This window comes from Loxodonta africana, chromosome 26, assembly GCF_030014295.1.
Source record: "Loxodonta africana isolate mLoxAfr1 chromosome 26, mLoxAfr1.hap2, whole genome shotgun sequence".
NCBI classification, from domain to species: domain Eukaryota; kingdom Metazoa; phylum Chordata; class Mammalia; order Proboscidea; family Elephantidae; genus Loxodonta; species Loxodonta africana.
Genome location: NC_087367.1, coordinates 33,368,828 through 33,392,935, shown reverse-complemented (window position 1 = coordinate 33,392,935; position 24,108 = coordinate 33,368,828). Strand labels below are relative to the sequence as shown.

The 24,108-nt window shown below is 38.3% G+C and overlaps 1 protein-coding gene across 9 annotated transcripts in view; it reads left to right on the top strand.

The window, feature by feature from the left end:
- LTBP1 (latent transforming growth factor beta binding protein 1) overlaps positions 1 to 24,108 on the top strand; it is a 737,180-nt gene that overhangs the window by 515,346 nt on the left and 197,726 nt on the right. For 4 of the 9 annotated variants that reach the window (XM_064277221.1, XM_064277220.1, XM_064277219.1 and 1 more), the window contains 5 exons: positions 2,632 to 2,799; positions 5,579 to 5,806; positions 8,493 to 8,515; positions 11,810 to 11,909; positions 13,118 to 13,216. In XM_064277221.1, coding sequence (XP_064133291.1) covers positions 2,632 to 2,799; positions 5,579 to 5,806; positions 8,493 to 8,515; positions 11,810 to 11,909; positions 13,118 to 13,216 — 618 coding nt within the window. The remainder of the gene's footprint in view (positions 1 to 2,631; positions 2,800 to 5,578; positions 5,807 to 8,492; positions 8,516 to 11,809; positions 11,910 to 13,117; positions 13,217 to 24,108) is intronic. The other 5 variants (XM_064277224.1, XM_064277222.1, XM_010595860.3 and 2 more) reach the window with 2 other exon arrangements.

Genomic DNA, 24,108 nt, shown 5'->3' with positions numbered 1-24,108 from the left:
TCCCCACCAGGTGTAAAATGTGCTCTCATGGATTGAGTTGACATTGTTTCTATGGAAATACGTGTTGTAAATTCCAAACAATTGATTTGGAAAGAAAAATTTGGAACCAAACTCATGGATGAGCTGATCATACCAAAACTATGTATATGTTCTTAAGATTATGCAACATCCAGACATACATACATCCATACATACACATGCTGTATGAGAGATACTAAGTTATTTCAGTAACTTATTAACCTTCTGAGAGTAATAATAATGTTCTTAAATTTTCCTTTACTTTTGCTCTTTAACCTTTAATCTTTCATTAATTGCTTGCACAGACTCCAGAAAGCAAGTAGGAGAAGGGAGAAGGAAAGACTAAGACCTCAAACTTCTCAGTTGTAGCACTTTTCTGGGAGCTCTGGGCAGAACTGGTCTGACTATACATTTCTCTGTTGAGTTTCAACGCTTCATGAAGGTCTCCTTTTCTCTCAATCCCCACCCCCACCCTCAGTTCACCTATAATATCTCTCACTGACTATCTTTAAAAAAAAAAAAATTGTCGTGGAGTTGTCTCCAACTCATGGCGACCCCATGGGTTTTCAGTGGCTGATTTCAGAAGTAGATTGCCAGGACTTTTTTCTGACGTGCCTCTCAGTAGACTCGAATTTCCAGTCTTTTGGTTAGCAGCCATGTGCTGGAATTACATTGTTGAAATTCTGCCACTAAGCAGTGATGAAGGTGGGTACAGATGCCCTGGGGAAGATGATGCCATCTATTTTATTATCAATAAGGGTCGTTACTATAGGGTTGCTGTAAGTCAGAATCGACTTAGTGGCAACAGGTATTGACATGTGGTTTTTGTCTACTCTGTACTTTCGTATATGTTGTATCTAATCTGCATACTTGGGCCTATCATTTTATAAGTGTAGACATTATTGAGGCCCAGTGAGGTGATGTGGTTGAACCCAGGCCTGTCTGGCTTCAAAACCTTGATCTTTCCATTGTCTTACAGCACCTTAATTTAATTGGTTTGTTCCTTATAGCATCTAGCTGAGATGTCTGTCCTTTTAGAACAATGAAAATCTACATCCGAGCAAGAAGGGTAGGAAGGTAGAGGGATCGCGTAAGAGAAGAGCAAATTGTAAAATCCTTGTTTGAATATGGAGCCCTGGTTGTGCAGTGGTTACAAGCTGAGCTGCTAAACTAAAGGTCGGCAGTTTGAATCCACTAGCTGCTTCTTGGAAACCCTATGGGGCCGTTTTACTCTGTCCAATAGGATCGCTATGAGTTGGAATTGACTGACGGCAATGGGTTTAGTTTGGGTTTATTTGGATATTGATACTAGAGAGAGGAGCTTTGGTTAGGGTGGGATAAGAGGCACAGAGGGGTCCACCAAGCTTGGCCTGATTCAGCAGTTTTGACTGGACTTGGCCCTGGCCCTGCAAAGTATAGTCCATTTACATTTGCATTACAAAGTGAAGTTCTTGAAGGCAGTGCTATATCTTTTTTATCCTCATATTTGCCCCACGTGCCCAGTAGAGTGCCTAGATGTTAGATTAACGAACTCTTATCTAGTATCTGGAGTTGTGGTTTGGTTAACATACTCAGCTGGTAACTAAAAGGTTGGAGATTAGGGTTCACCCAGAGGTGTCTTGGAAGAAAGGCCTGGCAGTCTACTTCTGAAAAATCAACCATTGAAAACAATATGGAGCACAGTTCTACTTTGACATACATGGGGTCACCATGAGTCAGAATCATCTCAGTAAAAAAAAAAAAATGGCAACTGATAAATCTGCTAAACCTGTAGTAGAAGACTCAGGATTAGGATTTAGGTATTTCATGAGTGTGGCGATTTAGGTATTTCATGAATGTGGCCTGGTATGCTTCTGCAGTGCTTTCTGAGGGAATGAGCACATCATCAGTTCCTCCTCTGGTGTGCTGTCTGCGTGGACCCAGGGGCCTGTAAGCTGCAGCGCTGCAAGTCGGAAGCTGCTTCCTGTATCCCATTCACTGTTCACAGGCCTCACTGTCCTCAAAGTGAGAAGAGCCTCTGCTGGTTTGAAGCATCAACTATGTTCTTTCCTGATCTTCAGCAGTGCATGTTTGCTCACCAGATTCTGTCCTGTAGCTACCTTGCTTATGGCTAAATACGAGAGACCAAACAAGGTAGTGATTTTGATAATAAGTTACTAGGTTTATTTGTGCTGGTCGGTTTTTATTGAAAATGTTTCTCTTCACTTGGTCACACATCCTAATTTAGCATTTGCTGAAATGAAAGAGGGAACCAGACAGGGACTGGTACAATCACTGTCAGGACATTACCCCTTGCCGTCGAGCTGATTCCAACTCATAGTAACCCTATAGGACAGAGTAGAACTGCCCCATAGGATTTCCAAGGAGTGGCTGGTGGATTCAAATGGCCAATCTTTTGGTTAGCAGCTGGGCTCTTTAACCACTGTGCCACATTAGATGCCCTGAAAAATAACTCTAGATAGACCAAGAAAGGTGATACCCTAAATCTAGGTAGATCAATTTGAAGTATGCCTTCTAATCCAGACTTGAAATTAAGATTCATTTTACTATTACGTGAAAAGTCGATCTGTGTTTGTTTCTCATGTGACGTCAGGCCTTATCTCTCTGCTCCAGCGGATACCCCTGTGATTTCTGAAGAGAAAGGGCCCTGTTACCGACTTGTCAGTTCCGGAAGGCAGTGTATGCACCCTCTGTCTGTACACCTCACCAAGCAGCTCTGCTGTTGTAGTGTTGGCAAAGCCTGGGGCCCACACTGTGAGAAATGTCCCCTTCCAGGCACAGGTAAGACATGCCCAGCTGTATGTGTGCATTCTTTCCCAGCCAAACAAGTACGAAGGGTGATGTTGGCGGCTTGAGTCCTTTTTGCCTTTTGACTTGAAAATGATTTTTAAACAGTGCAACATGTTCTTAACACATGGGAAAAAAATAATAGACATACAGGGTTGAACCAGTGGGAAAAGTCACAAACAAAGAGATTTTCATCTTTCTGTGTAACATTAGACTTCCTTGTGAATGCTACAAAAAGCCATTACATTTACTCTTAGCTTCTAGGCCTCTAAGTCTCCTACTTATAGATGTAGCAAGATGAGAAGGCTGTGCAGGGCTTTGTACTTGCCTAAAAAAAAAAAAAAAATTTTTTTTTTTCTAATGACTGGTGGCTCATCACTTGCATAGTTAACTAGACCTTGTGTAGGTTGGCTCGTTCGTTCATTTATTGCACATGTGCTGTCAGGTTCTGTTATGAACACTGTGCTTAATTTCTTCAATTGGAAACAGAGGGCATTGTATTCATGATTGAATTTATCCTATGAATAACTCAAGGGTGGATCCTGCCAAAACATCTGTGAACTTCCAGGTAGAGCTGGATATTAAAAGCTTAATTATTCTTTTTCCTTTAGTTTGGTACATAATTGCCTAATGTCCTGAAAGGATAAATTCATCTCTCCAAGTCCCTTACTTCTACCAAGGAGTCATCAGCTTCTCTAGCAGGGTCAGGTAGAGTTAAATAGGAGAAAAGGAAAAGTACCCTGCAAACACTGGACATGATGTTATCAAAGGAGGACTGGCCTCAAATTCTCTGGGGTAGGGTAGGCATAAAATTATCTACTCAATTCCTTGTTTAATCAGATTTTTCCCACCTAGGGAAGGGAAAAAAAAAAAAATTTTTTTTTTTTTTTTTTAGGGAAGGGCATCATTAGCTTTAGAGGTCCATTAGTGTGTCACACCAACAAAGCAGTCAAGGCTTAAATGTAAATGTAACTATCATGATCTACTTTTCTTGGCGGGTTAGCACCAGAAAGAAATGGCGAAGTAGAGGGTAATGCAACGTTAATGGTATATTGGTAGACTGGATAACTTTGGAAACCTCCAAAAGGCCTTCGTACCCTCTTGTGGAATCTGACACACTCATCATTGAAAAGTAATAATAAATAAATGGTCTTTATAATTCATAGACATGTTTCTCTTTAAGTTCATGTATCCTTTACATGAGCATAAATCGGAATGGTAAAAGTAATTCAGGGACATTCCTCCATAAAATACAAAAATTGAATTTGAAAATAATAAGCATAAAAATTTGGGGCTTCACCAATTTTTGGTTATGGTGATTTTCATGAAAATAATACTTAGTTCGTTAATACCTCAAAAATTTGAGGTATTTGTTTTCTTCTGGGAATATCTGTTCTTTCAAGTAACATTGATTAAGAATTGTGTTTCTAGTTAAATGCAAGAGTGAAGCTTCATCATTTAGTATGTGATCTTTGGAAAAATAATATTTTAGTGCACTTTAAGGAAGATTTTAGAGTTTCCTTTTTTTTTCAGAACTGTTTTTAGGTCCAGAACATTCAATAGGAGATCTCTTGTTTAGTGGAAGTGAGAAACAACTTATTTTAATTTACTTAGTTTAAAATAGCAATTAAAAAGTTGACCGTATGTTCTTTGGTGTCTGCATTCAGTAATTTGCTTCCAACACTAACACCAAAGGAATCAAGTGGATTTTTTCTCCTTGACCGCACACCGCCACACCACCTTTGCCTTTTTCCTCTGCTTATTCGTGAAATTATCCGTTGGATGTGTAGCACATCGCATGTGTCTACTTTTTAAGAGTACAAAACTGTGTTTCTGGCATGAATGGTGATTCCGGGGCACGGAATATCTGCTTGTCCTCTCGATAATTACACCAGCTGCTCATGATCAGCCTTTTTCCCACTAGTCATCCCTTCCCTTGAAATATCTGCATCCTGATTTGGCATTTCCTTTCTTTCTTGATTTCTGCCTACCATCTCTTTAGCATGTTTCCTTCCTCTCAATTCCATCTCACTATCCTGAGAATCTCTCTTCAAAAACTCTTCCCCTTTTTAAGTGTTCTTCACCCAAGCCCTCAAGTCAGCTGATACATGCTGTTCCGGCTGAACCCTTTGGGTTCTTCAGCTAAAAACAAATCATGACTATGTCCACATCTCATTTCTCTGAATAGTTATTGCCTTATTTTTTTTTTCATTTTTGCCTTCTTGCTAGTCATCTAATTTAGAGATGCCACTGAATCCCTTGTTAATAACCAATGAAAGGAACACCAAAGCTTGAGGAAAACTAGAAAGCCTGATTTTTGCTGATATTATATATACACATACAGCATAAGAGGTATATAATATATACAATATCTCCTCTACATAAAATAGTTCCTAATATAAATATAATATCTTAAATATTTTTTTATCTTAAATATGTCATATATTGTGAAGTATATAATATCTCCTAATTGGTTACTGATATATATATCTGATATATAAATAAATATATATAATACTTCTTGAGTGATTAGGATAAGAAATTAAATTAATGGAGAAATGTTTAGTAAAAGAAAGGATTGGTTTTTTTCTGTAAATACTAAAGTTTAACAGAAATTTAAGCAATTTGCTTATATTTTTGCATCTGTTTTGAAGTTTTAAATGTAAATATATAAGTGATGATTTATTAAGAGATATTCATCATGATATTTTCCTCTGTATAAGCTTTGCACTTTTAGATTTTTAAAAGGAATATTTTCCCATCCCAAATCTAGCTGCTTTTAAGGAAATCTGTCCTGGTGGAATGGGTTATACAGTTTCTGGCGTTCATAGACGCAGGCCAATCCATCACCATGTAGGTAAAGGACCTGTATTTGTCAAGCCAAAGAACACTCAACCTGTTGCTAAAAGTACTCATCCTCCACCTCTCCCAGCCAAGGAAGAGCCAGTGGAGGCCCTGACCTTCTCCCAGGAACACAGGCCAGGAGTGGCGGAGCCAGAAGGTGAGAGTAGCGATGGATCATGGACTCTAGCCATCTATTTGTGTTTGTGCTTTGATTTCCCTGTTTACTCCCTGCTAGAAGAGGGTTTCTCAATGTTAACAATGTTGATACTTTTCACTGGATGATACTTTGTTGTGGAGGACTGAGTCCTATATATTGTAGGATATTTAGCTGCATCTCTGGCCTCTAACATGTAGATGCAGAATACCCACCCACAGATATTACTACCAAAACCCAATACCCTTTGCTGTCGAGTCAATTCCAACTCATAGTGACACTGTAGGACAGAGTAGAGCTTCCCTGTAGAGTTTCTAAGGAGTGGATTCAAACTGCCGACCTTTTGGTTAGCAGCCACAGCTCTTAACCCCTGCTCCACCCACCAGGGCTCCAGAAAGGTCTCCAAATATTGCCAGATGCCTTCTGGGGCAAAATTGTTCTCAGTTGAAAACCACCGCTCTAGAACAATATATACCTGCCCCAGGTAACGATATTCCGTGATAACCTCAGGATGTTGCCTCGACTGCTGTCTGAGGGTCACATTTTCCTGGTGCTTATTCCTGGAGAGTGATTTAAATCTTCCAGATAATAGCTCTTATTCATTTCTGTGTCTAGAGGATCATTAATAGATCCTCTTTTACAAGGCTTAATAAAGTTAAAGCATCAACTGAGCTTCCATCATGGAGAGCCTAGTGTGAAGTCAGGGGTGATGGGAAGGGAAATGAAGGAAGATAGGATAAAAAGATCTTGGAGATCACCAGTGCAGTCCCTTCATTTACCTGAGGCCTAGAGAAGGGACCTGACTTGCCAAATGCCATACAAAGAGCATGTAATGCGACCTGTGACCAAGGAGCACATTTTTCCAAGGAGTTGGTTAAGGTCTTATAGTGATCCAGAGGGACTCTGGAGACAATGAACTTTGTTACTGTCTTTCTGGAATTCAGGAAAGAGGGATTGTCTCTATCTCTGGCTCCATACATAAACTGGTATATCTGATCTTTTGAGTATCTTTGTTACCACAAAAATCTCACCCCAATTAGAAGGAACAAAAACTTAGGTTTTTTTTCAAAGTATATGTTTACTCTAATAAAGCTCCTATTGGCTTTTCACAGTTGATTCTTAGGTCACAATTCAGAGTGCTCATCTATGAATCTTATGAGAACGAGGATGCTCCAGGCTAATGAATGAAGAGCTGGGAGCTTGGCAAAAAAAAAAAACAGTTGCCATGGAGTCGATTCTGACTTATAGCTACCCCGTGTGTGTCACAATAGAACTGGACTCCACAGGATATTCAGTGGCTGATTTTTTGGAAGTAGATCTCCAGGCCATTCTTCTGAGATACTTGTGGGTAGACTACAACCTCTGCTCTTTTAGTTAGCAGTCAAATGCGTTAGCCATTTGCACCACCCAGGGCCTCCTTGTTGGTAGTCAGGTCTTTTTTCTGGGCTCTGAGCACTTGTGTGTTCTAATGTATTTCTCTTCAGTGCTGCACTCTTTGCATGTCTTCCTGGTTAGGCAGAGCACGTGAGATCTCACCTGAAATTGACAGTGTTGATCAGTCTTCTCCTATACACTTCAGGTGCCGTAGCCAGATGTTTGCAACTGCTCATGCTCTGCACAGGCAGGAGGGAAATGCTTTCTTGTCCACATTCTTCTTCAGACTCCTTTCTTGGTGGTGGGTTAGGCAGATAGAAGGTTAGTTGACTTCCTCCACCTACAAAGATATTGCAGAAGTGATTTCAATTTATCCAAAATTCTCATTGTTTTAAGGGGTTAATGCCTATATGTGAATGTTTATGGAGACACCAATTCATCAGAAAAATTCCAGTGAATATTGACCTCAGGTTTAAGGACTAATATTAAGGATTGGTTAACGAAGAATAAGTCTTTCAAAATACAAGGATCTCCCCCCACCCCCCACCATGGTTGTGTAATATGTCGTTTGTTTAGCATATTTATGCTAATCTCTCATTGGTCCTGATTGGCTTGTGAGATTTTTTTCTTCATAATTTAGTTAGCATATCTTTCTGGTAATGCTTACAAGACTTCATTAAAGATTAGAGTAAACTGAGAACGTAGCCACTCATTTTTGAAACAAGTGGCTTTGTTTTATAACACTAATGTTAGAAAGCATTCCAAACATACTATACTATGTTAAGAACAAGTATTTGACAATTATATAAATGTTTCAGAATTGAGGTTAGGCATAAAATAATATACCAGAAAGTGTTATCTTCTTTAATTTTTTATATGTTATGTAATTTTTTAAATGATAGAGTTTGAAAGAACTTTGACACATGTTCTGCCTGAGCCTGTCTAGCTGAGGAATGACTCTCACTGATAGTTTACCTGTCAGCATCGATGTGAAATCCCCCCACAATGGTAAATTCATTGCCATTGAGTCGATTCTGACTCATAGTGACCCTATAGGACAGAATAGAACTGCCCCACAGGGTTTCTAAGGGGTGCCTGGTGGATTCAAGCTGCTGACGTTTTGGTTAGCAGCCGTAGCACTTAACCACTACACCACCAAAGTTTCCCAAAAACCCGTTGCCGTCGAGTCGATTCCCACTCATAGCAACATAATGGTAGATGACCATAATTCACCTTTATTGCTTTTTAAAGTTGAAATATAATAAGTGAATTGTCTTGAATTTTACTAATGCCCTGCTTTCTTTTCTGGTTTTAGTGGCAACTGCACCACCTGAGAAGGTAATTTACTCTTGTTTGTAAATCTTTTTTTCTACCTTCACAATGGTTTTCTATTAGAATACATGTGGATTTTTTTAGATGTAAATACAAATAACGTGTACTATGGTTTAAGGGAAACTAAAAAAAATGGTTTAAGGAAAGGTAGCATTAATTCATTCATTGAAGAAATACCTACTATATAACTGGCACTATTCTAGGTGCTAGGAAAACAGTAGAGAACAAATGAGACAAAAATCTCTATTTTTATGGAGCTTAAATTTTAATGAGAAGACAGTGGTAGGAACTCATAGGACTCAGGGTTGTAAACAATTCAGGGTCAGCTTTATTGTTTGGACCAATGATGGGAAGGATCTGACATGTTCTTGTCGCCGTGTAGTCTTAGAGTGTGTATACGAGTGAAGCACTTCTGAATTCAACTAAAATTTAATATGCATGCTTGAATTAAATTAGAATAGCAGCAGAGCTTACCCTTGAATACAGATTTTGAGAAGTCAGCTTCTCAAAAAATTTCAGAGAAATTTTTGTCAGTCTATTGTGTTTGTGGGTTTTTTGCATAAAATGACACTATAAATTATGAAATTTTATTAGTAGGAAATACGGACATTTTCCAGATCTAAGTCCTATTTATGTAACATTGTTTATCTGAATACATTTGGTCAATTCATTCAGACCAACTTGCTTTTTTTACTAAATAGTAACATGAAAATTAGTTAAGTTTATTAAATGTTTATATATTTATGTATCATTCTTTGAATTGACAAGAATGCATTAAGTATTAGAATTTATGTAGGGACCACACACATATGCAAATAATTATAAATTCTTTTAAAGATGATTAGCTTATAAATATGGGCCAGAATAACATATATATTATATTGTAAATGCTGAAAGAATGGAGAAAAAGGAAATTATGATTTTGGAGTGATAGTGCTCATCAAGGAAGAAACTGCCCCAATTGACCCCGAAAGAAGTACAACACATATGAGATTTTACATGCACATTGCAGCTCATGGATAACATCTCTAAAGACTTGCAACAGTTAATAATTTTATTGATTTTTAAAACTGAGTTCTAGTGTCATTTAGAGTTTGAGTGGCCCAGCCAAGCTGCCTGACAGTCTCATCTTAACATTTTAACTCAGTTTTCTTCTTCTCTGTTTATGTTTGGGTTTATGGTAATTCTTACTAAGGGTCTGAAAGGGTCCTCTAAAATTTTCTTTTATGCTTTTATTGCATTTTATTTTGGGGGGAAGTAGTGGGGAAAATGCAGTCATTGTCTTGTGGTCTTGGCAGCTTGCAAAAGTCTCATGATGAATGTAAAAACAGCATGTGAGCAGTGTCTGACCTCCTCTAACATCACAAGGGGAAGGAGAATCAAATTTAAAAGTCCAAGGCTGATTCCTATGAGGCAGAGGTCAGATATGCCTTCTCTCTCCACCATCCTGACAAATTCTGACGCCAACCCTCCTTCCCACAGCACTTTGTACTTCTCTGCTGCGTTCGATAATTCATTGCGATGGCCACAGAGAACTCACAGACCGTACTCACGGTTATGGGGTTTATTAGGGAGGTGACAGTTACAATTCAGGCTCAGAGCACTCAGAATACAGTTTTTCCATCAGAACAGCCTCTTCCCAACCGTGCTTGCAGGTATGCCTCTCCCTGACCCTAGGTCCCTGCCCAAAGGCACCCAACATTCTCTCTCCATGGGCCAGGAAGCCCACCACACCATCTCCTGCTGTTGAGTCCCTCCTGCCACCGCTTCTCACCATCTTCAAGGTTACAGCTCACTGTCTGTCACCTGGATCCAGGAGCTCTTCATTGCGGGGATCCCAGGACCAAAGGACGTGCTGGCTCCTGGCTGGTCTTCCTTGGTGATGCTGGGATTCTCCTGTCTGCTTTGGAATTGGCTCTCTTTTAAAGCAAAACCAACCAATCCCTGAGGTGGGCCACAATTACCCTATCACACAGTCCTGCCCAAATTACCTGGGTGGGAGTTACAAGACCATGGGTAGAAAGGCCACACAAATGTAATCAATCACACCGCAATGTGAAAGTTAAAGGTAGATGATGAGAAAGGAGGATGGTCCGGGGGTGGGAAATTATATGTGCAAAGGTGTGGTGGAGGAGACAGCAAGGGGTCAGTTTGGGCCCCATCTAAGTTCTCTTTCTAACCGTGAGATACTTGGTTAGAAAGAGAACTTAGATGGGGCTGCTTTGGAAGGCTTGGAATCTCAAAGCGCAGTTGTAATTGGTGGGGAAATACCCTACTTCTCAACTGGACCCTGCCTGTCAAGTGGAGAAGTGACATTGATTGTTGATTAGGGAGTCCCCCCATGGGGACTTTCTGTCTGTAAGCTGCAAGAGTGGGTTAACATCTGGTCATAGTTTGCTTCTTGTTGGCATTGACCATGGACTGCAGGGAATAGGGTACTACAATCAAGATTGTATTCTATATTCTGTCTGTCTTCTTTAAAAGAGGTAAAATGTGGGAGAAAGTAATGAGTGCTCAGTATTTCTGGAAGATGTTTTCAGCAGGATTAAATGAAGTAGGGAGGAAGAGGAAGAGGAAGCCCAAGGGACCAATTAGATTATTAAGATAAACTGAGAATGGGGGAGTGAGTCAAGAGTAGGATAGTGGAGACTATGAATATGAAAAACAATGAACAAATATAAGGAATAGTGCAAATGGGCAGAACTTGGAATCAGGAATGAAGAGGCAGGACCAAAAAGTGACTTTAAACCTGGATGGGGTAGATTAGGAAACCCTGGTGGTGTAGTGGTTAAGCGCTACAGCTGCTAACCCAAAGGTCGGCAGTTCGAATTCACCAGGTGCTCCTTGGAAACTATGGGGCAGTTCTACTCTGTCCTATAGGGTTGCTATGAGTCGATATCGACTCGATGGCAATGGGTTTGGTTTGGTTTTGGTTTGGGGTGATTTAAGCAACAGTGCTTAAAATGTTTACCTTTGGGCCCCTGGGAAATAGGTGAGTGTGTGTATGGATCGGCATGAATAGAAAAACTGAAGGGCTTGCCAAAGTTGAGGTGCAGCAATAGTTTATTCTTTTTTTGTATTTGTTGTAATTACACCGATTTTTGTCTAACGTCATGATATTTCATTGTCTTTCTAAGAGTATAATGAATTAAGTGAAAATAGTGATATATGGGAAAAGAAAACACTCATTTTAATTTGTTCTTGTTTTCCTTTCTCTCTCCTTCCCCTCTCCCCCCCTTCCCCTCTCTTCTTCTCATCTTGTCTTTTATATATATATATATTTTTAATATAACCATCTAGGAAATACCTTCATTGGATCAAGAGAAAACCAAACCTGAATCTGGTCAACCCCAGCTCTCTCCAGGGGTTTCAACTATTAACCTGCACCCACAATTTCCAGGTAGTTGTGTTACCTGTGCTGTTTGTAAGAGTAAAACCAAAAAAAACTCTTTGCCGTCGAGTTGATTCCAACTCATAGCAGCTCTAGAGGACAGAGTAGAACTGCCCAGTAGGGTTTCCAAGGGGCAGCTGGTGGATTCAAACTGCTAACTTTTTGGTTAACAGCCGAGCTCTTAACTACACTGTGTCGTTGTTGTTGTTAGGTGCCATCAAGTTGGTTCCAACTCATAGAGACCCTGTGTACAACAGAATGAAATACTGCCTGGTCCTGTACGATTTGAACAATCATGTTTATGCTTAAGCCCATTGTTGCAGCCACTGTGTCAATCCATCTCATTTAGGGTCTTCCTCTTTTTCGCTGACCTTCTAGTTAACCAAGCATGATGTCCTTCTCCAGGGACTGATGCTTCCTGACAACATGTCCAAAGTATGTGAGATGTAGTCTCGCCATCCTTGCTTGTAAGGAGCATTCTAATTATACTTCTTCCAAGACACACTGTGTCATAGGTAGTCTAAATAAAAGAGTAAGATAAGAATTTTTGTGTGTCCTTGATTTTCAAGTTTAGTAAATCATTAGAATTCATAATTGAAGTAAAATATGAAAAATACACTTAAATAACTTTACTAACATATTTATGATATAATGTTAGTGTAAGTAGGGTATTACAGTGTAAGTATTATAAGTATGATATTAGAAGTACTATAATGGAACAAAAAAAGAAGTTTTTCACTCTTTTCTATAGTCAAGAATAGTATAGATTATGAAAACATTACTGAGGTTCATCATTTGATAAAAGATCATTTTTCTTGGCTTTTGAATTGTTCTCAGGTACTCTTGCTAAGGAACCCTAGTAGCACAGTAGTTAAGAACTTGGCTGCTAACCAAAAGGTCAGCAATTCGAATCTACCAGCCACTCCTTAGAAACCCTATTTGGCAGTTCTACTCTGTCCTATAGGGTCATTATGAGTTAGAATTGACTCAGTTGCAGCAGGTTTGGTGTTTTGTTTTGTTTTCAATTTTATTCTTGGTAGATGTTGAAACCATGACTATAGATTAATAGCTTGAGCATTAAGAAGCTATAATAGTTCTTTATAACTAAGAACTGCTGTGGTTTATTATTAGACTAAATTACGCTTGCATTTTGAAATGGGATCTCAGTGTTCATAAAAGGCTTTAATTTTCTTTTTATTCCCTAATTCCTCATACAGTAGTGATTGAGAAAACATCACCTCCTGTGCCAGTAGAAGTAGCTCCTGAAGCTTCTACGTCAAGTGCCAGCCAAGTGATTGCACCTACTCAAGTAACTGGTAGGTCCAGTATTTGTTATGTTTTATATTCTGTGGAGAAGACATGGGTATAAGGCTCATTTTAAATATAACATCAAAACTGTATCAAATGTATAAGATTGCTCATGGTAGGATTAGTTATAATAGCAAAGATTTGAAAATAATCTAAATATTGTCTGGGTTGTTAAAGAAGAGGAGCGTGTTTAAATAGATTATGGTATAACTATGCAATGGAATATGATGTAGGTATTAAAATAATATTTTCAAAGAATATTTAATCCTGTGAGGAAATTCTTACGTTTTTTAAAAATCCAGAATATGATATTGTGATTACAATTTTATTTTTTAAATGTCTATAAACACAGAAAAGGAGACTGAAAGAAAATGAATCGAAATGTCAGCCTACCACCAGATTATAGTAGGATCATGGCTAATTGTTATATTCTTCAATATATTTTTTTTAATTTTCAAAATTCTTTACAATAAGCATGTATGGTCTTAATAATTAGAGAAAAATTATAAAAATGCATCATATCTTGAAACAATACAACAGCCTAAAAGGTAATATCCTTAATATGTATTGAGCCCTTGTAAATCAATAAGAAAAACACTAAAACTTCTACGGAAAAAAGAGGAAAGAATGCAGATCATAGAAAAAACAAAGAAACAATAGAAAATTTCTACCTTAACTCATTATTTTTAAAATGCAATTTAAAATCACACATTAAAAAAAAAATGAATTAGTTTTTAATAAAAACTGTTTTGATTATAGTGAAATTGAGACTCTCATCCAGTGCTGATGGGAGTGTAAACTGGCTCAGCTTTTCTGGAGAGCAAAAACTAGCATAAAATTAAACCTCAAACATGTTCAGGACATTTGACCTAGTAATCCTATTTTAAGATATCTAGCCTAAGGAAGGAGCCCCGGTGGCACTGTGGTTAAGAGCTTGGCTGCTAATTAAAAGGTGGCAGTTCAAATCCACCAGCCACTCCTCGGAAACCCTATGGAGCAGTTCTGCCCTGTCCTGTGGGGTCGCTAGGAGTCGGAATCGACTCGATGGCAGTGGGTTTACTTTTCGGTTTAGTCTAAGGAAATAATGTCCCCAAAGATTGTGATAATGGTTTGTACAGGTTGGATACTTAGCACTATTTGTAATCGAGAAAAGATGAAAATAACTTATTTGTTCAACTATAGAGAAATAGATTATTATGTTACATGTAACATAATGGAACCAGCATTCAAAAAACCAAACGATGCATTGCATTGGGCAAATCTGCTGCAAAAGACCTCTTTAAAGTGTTAAAGAACAAAGAAGTCACCTTGAAGATGAAGTTGCACCTGACCCAAGCCATGGTGTTTTCAGTCACTTCATATGCGTTTGAAAGCTGGCTGAGGAATAAGGAAGGCCAAAGAATTAATGTGTTTGAATTGTGGTGTTGGCGAAGAATAGTGACTGTGCCATGGACTGCCAAGAAGAATGAACAAATCTGTCTTGGAAAAGTACAGCCAGAATGCTTCTTAGAAGTAAGGATGTCGAGACTACGTCCACATACTTTGGACATGTTGTCAGGAAGGGTCAGTCCCTGGAGAAGGACATCATGCTTGGTAAAGTAGAGGAAGACCCTCAACAAGATGGATTGACACATTGGCTGCAATAGTGGGCTCAAAAATAACAACGATTGTGAGGACGGTCCAGGATGGGACAGTGTTTCGTTCTGTTGTACACAGGGTCACTATGAGTTGGAACCAACTCAATGGCTCCTAACAACAACAACATGCTGCCATCAAATATAGTATTTTTTTAAGAATCTTTTATTAAAGTCTAGCAGGAAGTAGTCATAAGATATTGTTAAATGGAAAATGAAGGATATAAAATGAAGGACATTGAGTACTTATACTAATGATATACAATACACTAAGAAAAAAAAAAAAATTTTTGATGAGAAGAAAATACACCAGATATTAGCAGTGATTGTTTTTTGTAGTGAGATCTGGCAGGGTTGGATGTTGTTTTGTTTTGTTTTAGAACTTTTTTTTCTATTTTCATATATTCTAAAAGTGACATATTTTAGTGTCAGAAAAAGTATTGCAAAAATACATATATTAATTTAAATTCATGATACTGTTGCAGGATGAGGTTATCAGTCTACAAAAGGAAAGGTAGTAAAGGAATTTGTCACCTCCTTTAGAATATTCCCTCCTCAGAAACAAAATGCATCATTTCAAATAAAAATGTGCTTATGTGTCAAAGTTTTAAACCACTTTCTCAAAAAAGTAGATATAAGTTCCTTTAGATATCTGAATCAAAACATGAAGGACGTAGTGTGTTGTGTTTTTGGAACTGATGCTTCCAAATAGAAGGCAATAGCATACTGGAATGAGTAAAACAAAAACCAGTTGCCATCAAGTTGATTGAGACTCTTGATGACCCAGTGTGTGACAAAGTAGAACTGTGCTGTATAGAGTTTTCAGTGGCTGACTTTTTGGAAGTAGATCACTAGGCCTTTCTTCTGAGGCGCCTCTGGGTGGGCTCGAACCTCCAACCTTTTGGTTAGCTTGAATTGTTGGCACCACTCAGGGTCAATGCTGAGTAAAGTGATGTAGAAATGTTAGCTATGCTGTATATATTCCCAGAGTGATACAATGAAACGACAGTGATTTTAAAAAATGGCCATAACTAAAACTATTATTCTGTTTTCTGAAGTAATGTGTGCACGCACCTGCTTTATTAAGCATGTCTCTAAGGCTCTGTGCTGTGCACTGTAAGGCATACAAACATGTAATGCACTATCTTGGTCAGCAAGGCTCTTCTAATGGTTTACCTAACTGTTAAAAAGAAAAATTGCAGTGTGACAGAGTATAAACAATGTACCCTAGTTCTTTCTAAATACTATATTTCCATTTCCCAATGTGAAGATAATGTGCTTTTTTTTTTTTTTTTTGGACTTTAGATGAAGGTTTACAGAGAAAACTAGTTTTTCATTGAACAGTTAGTACACATATTATTTTATGACATTGGTTAACAACCCCATAACATGTCAACACTCTCCGTTCTCAAACTTGGGCTCCCTTATACCAGCTTTCCTGTCTCCTCCTGCCTTCTAGTTCTTGCCCCGGGGCTGGTGTGTCCCTTTAGTCTCATTTTGTGTTATGGGCCTATCCAGTCTTTGGCTGAAGGATGAACCTCAGGAGTAACTTCATTACTGAGCTAAGAGGGTATCCTAGAGCCATACTCTCAGGGTTTCTCCAGTCTCAGTCAGGCCAGCAAGTTTAGTCATTTTTTTGTTTTTTATTTTATTTTTTTAATTTTTATTCTGCATTAAGTGAAAGTTTATAAATCAAGTCAGTCTGTCATGCAAAAACTTATATACACCTTGCCACATACTCCCAGTTGCTCTCCCCCTAATGACACAACCCACGCCTTCCCTCCACTCTCTCTTTTTGTGTCCATTTCGCCAGCTTCTAACCCCCTTTACCCCCTCATCTCCCCTCCAGGGAGGAGATGCCAACATAGTCTCAAGTGTCCACCTGATCCAAGAACCTCACTCCTCACCAGCGTCCTCTCCAACCCATTGTCCAGTGCTATCCGACTTGGCTTTGGAAATGGTTTCTATCCTGGGCCAACAGAAGGTCTGGGGGCCATGACCACCGGGGTCCTTCTAGTCTCAGTCAGACCATTAGATCTGGTCTTTTTATGAGAATTTGGGGTCTGCATCCCACTGCTCTCCTGCTCCCTCAGGGGTTCTGTGTTGTGTTCCCTGTCAGGGCAGTCATTGATTGTAGCTGGGCACCATCTCGTTCTTCTGGTCTCAGGCTAATGTAGTCTCCAGTTTATGTGGCCCTTTCTGTCTCTTGGGCTCATAATTACCTTGTGTCCTTGGTGTTCTTCATTCTCCTTTGATCGAGGTGGGTTAACACCAATTAATGCATCTTAGATGGCCGCTTGCTAGTGTTTAAGACCCCAGACGCCACTGGGATGCAGAATGTTTTCTTAATAGATTTTATTATGCCAACTGACTTAGATGTCCCCTGAAACCATGGTCCCCAAACCCCCGCCACTGCTATGCTTGCCTTCAAAGCATTCAGTTTATTCAGGAAACTGCTTTTCCTTTAGTCCAGTTATGCTGATCTTGCCTGTATTGTGTGCTGTCTTTCCCTTCACCTAAAGTCGTTTCTTATCTACTATCTAATTAGTGAATACCCCCTTCCACTCTCCCTCCCTCCCCCATCTCGAACCCATCAAAGAATATTTTCTTCTCTGTTTAAACTATTTCTTGAATTCTTATAAGAGTGGTCTTATATAATATTTGTCCTTTTGCAACTGACTAATTTCACTCAGCATAATGCCTTCCAGATTCCTCCATATTACGAAATGTTTCACGGATCCATCACTGTTCTTTATCGATGCATAGTATTCCATTGTGTGAATATACCATAATTTATTTATCCATTCATCCATTGATGGGCACCTTGGTTGCTTCCAACTTCTTCTTATTGTAAACAGTGCTGCAGTGAACATGGTTGTGCATATATCTGTTCGTATAAAGGTGCTTATTTCTCTAGGATATACTCCAAGGAGTGGGATTGCTGGATCCTATGCTAGTTCTATGTCTAGCTTTTTAAGGAAGGGCCAAATCATTTTCCAAAGTGGTTGTACATTTTACATTCCCGCCAGCAGTGTATAAGTGTTCCAGTCTCTCCACAGCCTCTCCAACATTTATTGTTTTGTGTGTTTTGGATTAATGCCAGCCTTGTGGAAGTGAGATGGAATCTCATTATAGCTTTGATTTGCATTTCTCTAATGGCCCATGATCGTGACCATTTCCTTATGTATCTGTTAGCTACCTGAATGTCTTCTTTGGTGAAGTGTCTGTTCATATCTTTTGCCCATTTTTAAATTGGATTATTTGTCTTTTTGTAGTTGAGTTTTTGCAGTGCCGCCTAGATTTTAGAGATGAGGTACTGATCAGAAATCTCATAGCTAAAATCTTTTTCCCAGTCTGTAGGTAATCTCCTTACTCTTTTGGTGAAGTCTTTAGATGAGCATAGGTGTTTGATTTTTAGGAGCTCCCACTTATCTAGATTTTCTTCTGCATTGTTAGTAATGTTTTGTGTACTATTTATGCCATGTATTAGGGCTCCTAACGTTGCCCCTATTTTTTCTTCCGTGATCTTTATCATTTTAGATTTTATATTTAGGTCTTTGATCTATTTCGAGCTTGTTTTTGTCCATGGAGTAAGGTATGAGTCTTGTTTCATTTTTCTTCAGATGGATATCCATTTATGCCAGGACCATTTGTTAAAAAGACTGTCCTTTCCCCCATTTAACTGTTTTTGGGCCTTTGTCAAATATCAACTGCTCATAGTGGATGGATTTATGTCTGGATTCTCAATTCTGTTCCGTTGCTCTATGTATCTGTAGTTGTACCAGTACCAGGCTGTTTTGACTACTGTGGTGGTATAATAGGTTCTAAAATCAGGTAAAGTAAGGCCTCCCACTTTGTTCTTCTTTTTCTGTAATGCTTTACTTATCCGGGGCCTCTTTCCCTTCCATATGAAGTTGATGATTTGTTTCTCCATCTCATTAAAGAATGTCATTGGAATTTGGATCGGAATTGCATTAAATATATAGGTTCCTTTTGGTAGAATAGACCTTTTTATAATGTTAAGTCTTCCTATCCATGAGCAAGGTATGTTTTTCCACTTATGTAGGTCTCTTTTGGTTTCTTGCAGAAGTATATTGTAGTTTTCTTTGTATAAGTCTTTAACATCTCTGGTAAGATTTATTCCTAAGTATTTATCTTCTTGGGGACTACTGTAAATGATATTGATTTGGTGATTCCCTCTTCAGTGTTCTTTTTTTTTTTTTTGGTGTAGAGGAACCCAACTGATATTTGTATGTTTATCTTGTATCCCGATACTCTGCTGAACTCTTCTTGAGGATTCCTTAGGGTTTTCTGTGTATAAGATCGTGGCATCTGCAAATAGAGATAATTTTACTTTTTCCTTGCCAATCTGGATGCCCTTTATTTCTATGTCTAGCCTAATTGCTCTGGCTAGGACCTCCAGCACAATGTTGAATAAGAGCAGTGATAAAGGGCATCCTTTTCTGTTCCTGGTTCCTGTTCTCAAGGGGAATGCCTTCAGGCTCCGTTTTGGATGATGTTGGCTGTTGGCTTTGTATAAATGCCCTTTATTATGTTGAGGAATTTTCCTTCTATTCATATTTTGCTGAGAGTTTTTATCATGAATGAGTGTTGAACTTTGTCAAATGCTTTTTCTGCATCAATTGATAAAATCATGTGATTCTTGTCTTTTATTATGTGATGGATTGTATTAATTGCTTTTCTAATGTTCAACCATCCCTGCATACCTGGTATGAACCCCACTTGGTCATGGTGAAGTAGTTTTTTGATATGTTGTTGTTGTTGAATTCTATTGGCTAGAATTTTGTTGAGGATTTTTGCATCTAAGTTCATGAGGGATGTGGGTCTGTAATTTTCTTTTTTTGTGGCGTCTTTACCTGGTTTTGGTATCAGGGATATGCTGGCTTCAAAGAATGAGTTTGGGAGTATTCCATCCTTTTCTGTGCTCTGAAATACCTTTAGTAGTAGTGGCGTTCATTCTTTTCTGAAAGTTTGGTGGAACTCTGCAGTGAAGCCATCTGGGCCAGGACTTTTTTTTTGTTGGGAGTTTTTTGATTACCTTTTCAATCTCTTCTTTTGTTACGGGTCTATCCAGGGCACTGGGTTTTTGGGTTTAGTTGTTCTACCTCTGTTTGTGTTAGTTTAGGTAGGTAGTATGTTTCTGGGAAATCATCCATTTCTTTCTAGGTTTTGAAATTTGTTAGAGTAGATTTTCATAGTAATCTGATATGACTCTTTTAATTTCAGTTAGGTCTGTTGTAATATTGCCCATCTCATTTTTTATATGGGTTATTTGCTTCCTCTCCTGTTTTTCTTTTGTCAGTTTGGCCAGTGGTTTTTCAATTTTGTTGAGTTTTTCAAAGAACCAGCTTTTGGTCTTGTTAATTCTTCCAGTTGTTTTTCTGTTTTCTATTTCATTTAGTTCTGCTCTGATTTTTATTATTTGTTTTCTTCTCGTGCCTAAGGGTTTCTTTTTTTGCTTTCTTTCTATTTGTTTAAGCTGTAGGGACAATTCTTTGATTTTGGCCCTTTCTTCTTTTCGAATGTGTGCATTTATTGATATAAATTGACCTCCGAGCACTGATTTTGCTGTGTCCCAAAGGTTCTAATAGGATGTGTTTTCATTCTCATTGGATGCTGTGAATTTCTTTATTCCATCCTTAATGTCTTCTATAATCCAGTCTTTTTTTTGAGCAGGATATTGTTCAGTTTCCAAGTGTTTGATTTCTTTTCCCTGCTTTTTCTGTTGTTGATTTCCACTTTTATGCCCTTATGGTCAGAGAAGATGCTTTGTAATATTTCAGTGTTTTGGATTCTGCTAAGGCTTGCTTTATGACAGAATATGTGGTCTATTCTAGAGAATGTTCCAAGTTGTGCTGGCTTCCCCAATATTGTGTACTGTCTTACCCTTCACCAGAGTTACCGGCTTATCGATTGTCTATTAATGTTTTTCCAACCTCATTTCCCCTTCCCCATAACCATCAAAGATTGTTTCTTTTTGTGTGTAAACCTTTTCTTGAGTTTTCACAATAGTGGTCTCGTACAATATTTGTCCTTTTGCGATTGACTTATTTCACTCAGCATAATGCCCTCTAGATTCAATCTTGTTATGAAGTGCCTCACAGATTCACCATTGTTCTTTATCATTGCATAATAATGTGCATTTTTAACACTGTGCCTAGTTGACTTCGATGGGCAAACCACTTATAAACTACCTTTGTAAAGGTCAAGTTTGGCTAGCAACTGCAGTTTTGTTATTAAATATCGCTGTGTGAGATTAACAAATGGAAGTTACTCAGCTTCAGCAAAGTTACAGATTTTTAGAAATGAAAGTAGCTCTGCTATAAGAAGTTGTTGGAGGACAACTTAATTTGAGTTTGGCAGAAATACAGGGCTTACGTCTACTGTCACATATTTGAAACATGAATATTTCCTTTCAGGAAATTTAAGTGATGCTGAATTTTTTTTCTTTTTAGTGCTGCATTTGTAGGTGCTTCCACTTGCTATAGTAATCTTTCTGAAGCAATGCATGGGGAGAGCATTATAAATAAAGTATCTTTGAATTCCAGTGGTTTTGCAGTGTTAGAGCTGTATTCTACACTTTAAACAATAATCTACATTAGAACAAGAAGACTGTTTTGTATCAAATTTAATTTAAATCAAAATATAGATGTTCCCATTGGTTTGATATGAGTGTCGACAGGTAGATGTGAGGAGTGAACTGATTAATTCTCACAGGAACATTACACAATGTGTTTTCCCTAAAACACCAAAACAGAAACCCACTGCCATCGAGTTGATCCCGACTCATAGCAGTCTTACAGGACAGAGTAGAACTGCCCCCATGGGATTTCCAAAGCTGTACTCTTTAGGGAAGCAGACTGCCATATCCCTCTCCTACAGAGCGGCTGGTTGATTTGAAGCACTGACCTTCTGGTTAGCAGCCAAGTACTTAAACACTGTGCTGCCAGGTCTTCTTTCTAAAACATAGAGGAGATAAATGTTATTTGTCATTGTTAGTTTCTTCCATGGGTTGAAGAAAGGGATAGAATAATAAGTAAGAGCCTAAAATAGATAGATGTCAACTCCACATTGCTCAGTGCTGTTATTTTTCTGATGGTAAGATTAGAAGTAGCTTTTCAGATTTAGCCAAGCACACTTTGACATGTAATAATTATACAATGAGCCACATATTTGCAGGAAATAAGTGTGATATTTTCCACTCTTAACAGCTGACATGGTGGCTTACAACATTACTGGCATACTGTTTCGAAATAAATTATACATTTCAGCATATAAATTCTTGATGTAGCATAGCATCTTAATAGCTCAAGGATAGGTTGGTAAATCAGACCTGTATTTTTCTGGCAAATATATGGAAAGTGTAAACATCTGTTTCAATTGTTGTGGGACAGTTTATACTCATTGTGGGGCGGTTAGGAAGCCAGGGCATTTTTGTAAACCTTTCCATGAGTTAGCATTTGATGCCTTCCTCTGGCTTTTCCCAAACTTTCTCCCTGGCCCTTGTAAGTTGACCAGAAGTTATTATTTGATTTCAGTGACTGCCTTGCAGAAAACTTCCCAATTATGATGGCCTGAGCATTTTAAAAATTATTTGTTCATCTCTTCTTTTTCAGAACTCAGGCTTGATCCCTTTAAAAAAATTTGTCCCTGAAGCATATTACCAAGTGTCATTACAGCCTCAGTAAAGTATGTATGCTGGTGGAAAATGAACTCTTTTTTTTTTTTTTTCCCCGTTTTCCCCGTGTAAGGTCATCATGCTTTAAATTTCCAGACTCTATTTATTTTGAGTAATCACATGATGAGGAAAAATGCTAAAGGTCAGAATACTCATTTTCATATTTTGCCAAAAGCTTTCTTTATCATTTAATTAAAATATATATATATATATATATATATATATATATATATATATAGATACCAAAGTCTCATTAGTTTTGTTACTGGAATAAATAGAGCCTTTGGGTTTCCTCTGGCTTTTGGTCATGACTCTTTTTCCAAATTCTAAATGCATTCTACCAAAAGAACTTGAATAAGGTCCTTGACGTGGTCTTGGCAAAGTTGTTTCCGGGGCCACACACAGTAGAAAAGAGCCGGGCAGTCCTGTAAGCCAGAGGACATGTGGATGGGTGTTTTGAGGAAGGAAACCTGAACGAGTTCAGCAGGGAACACTTGCTGAAGAGGATCAAGATGTAACCGTTAACTGGAGCCCTCTGAAGCCAATGTTGTTAGTTGCCATTGAGTCAATTTTCTACTCACAGCAACCCCATGTGACAGAATAGAAATGCCCTATAGGGTTTTCTTGGCTGTAATATTTATGGGAGCAGATCTCCAGGTTTTTCTCTTGCAGAGTCACTGGGCAGGTTTAAGTTGCCAACCTTTTGGTTAGCAGCTGAGTGCTTAACCATTGTACCACCAGGCTCAGTGAGTAGTGCTTTTCTTTTGAGGCTTTGCCACAGTGTGGTTTATCAGAGCCATATTTCCAAAGTATTGACACAGTCTGCTCAAAGAAATTCATGTTTTTACATGAAGTGATCCATTCTGTGGGAACAGGTTCACATGCCAGTGTGTGTGACCTCTTAGAAAAATATAAAGCATATGTGTTTGCTGTAAAAAAATATAGAAAAAGAAGAAAACTTTTCTTATTCTTCTTCAAGGCAACACCTTCACTTGCCTTGCTGTGTAACAAATCCGTGCTTAAAAATGGAATTTAATAGAAAGGGGGTAGGAAGCGCAGGAAGAGACAGTGGGAGACATGTTTTAAACGTTTTAAAATATTAGTACCAGTAACATATCTTACCTTAAAAAAACAAAACAACAACAACAAAAAACTGCTGTTGATTATTTTGATAGCTCATGAATAGAAAGTGGCGTTTTGAGGCATTATGGCTGCCTTCTGTCTGTCTAGAAGGGTAGAATTCTATGGCCTGAGAAAATGGATGAAAGGTATCTCTGATACCACTCACGACTGAACTTAGACTAATGAATCATTTGTGTAAAAATGGGACAATGTAGAAGTCCAGCGTGTTTTAGAAAATGTCCCATCCCTCCTTTGGTGTCTTTCTTAGTACCTCTGGTGGTATCAGAGTAACATTTTCTTACATATGCTTAGTGCCCTGCCAGCCAGGATCCATACTTTCAAGCTACATCACTGTATACTTAATCCATGTGGTGGTAATCAACTAGAAATCATCACATATTTGTCATGAATATAATTTCAACCTAATAGTTTCTATTTAAGATAC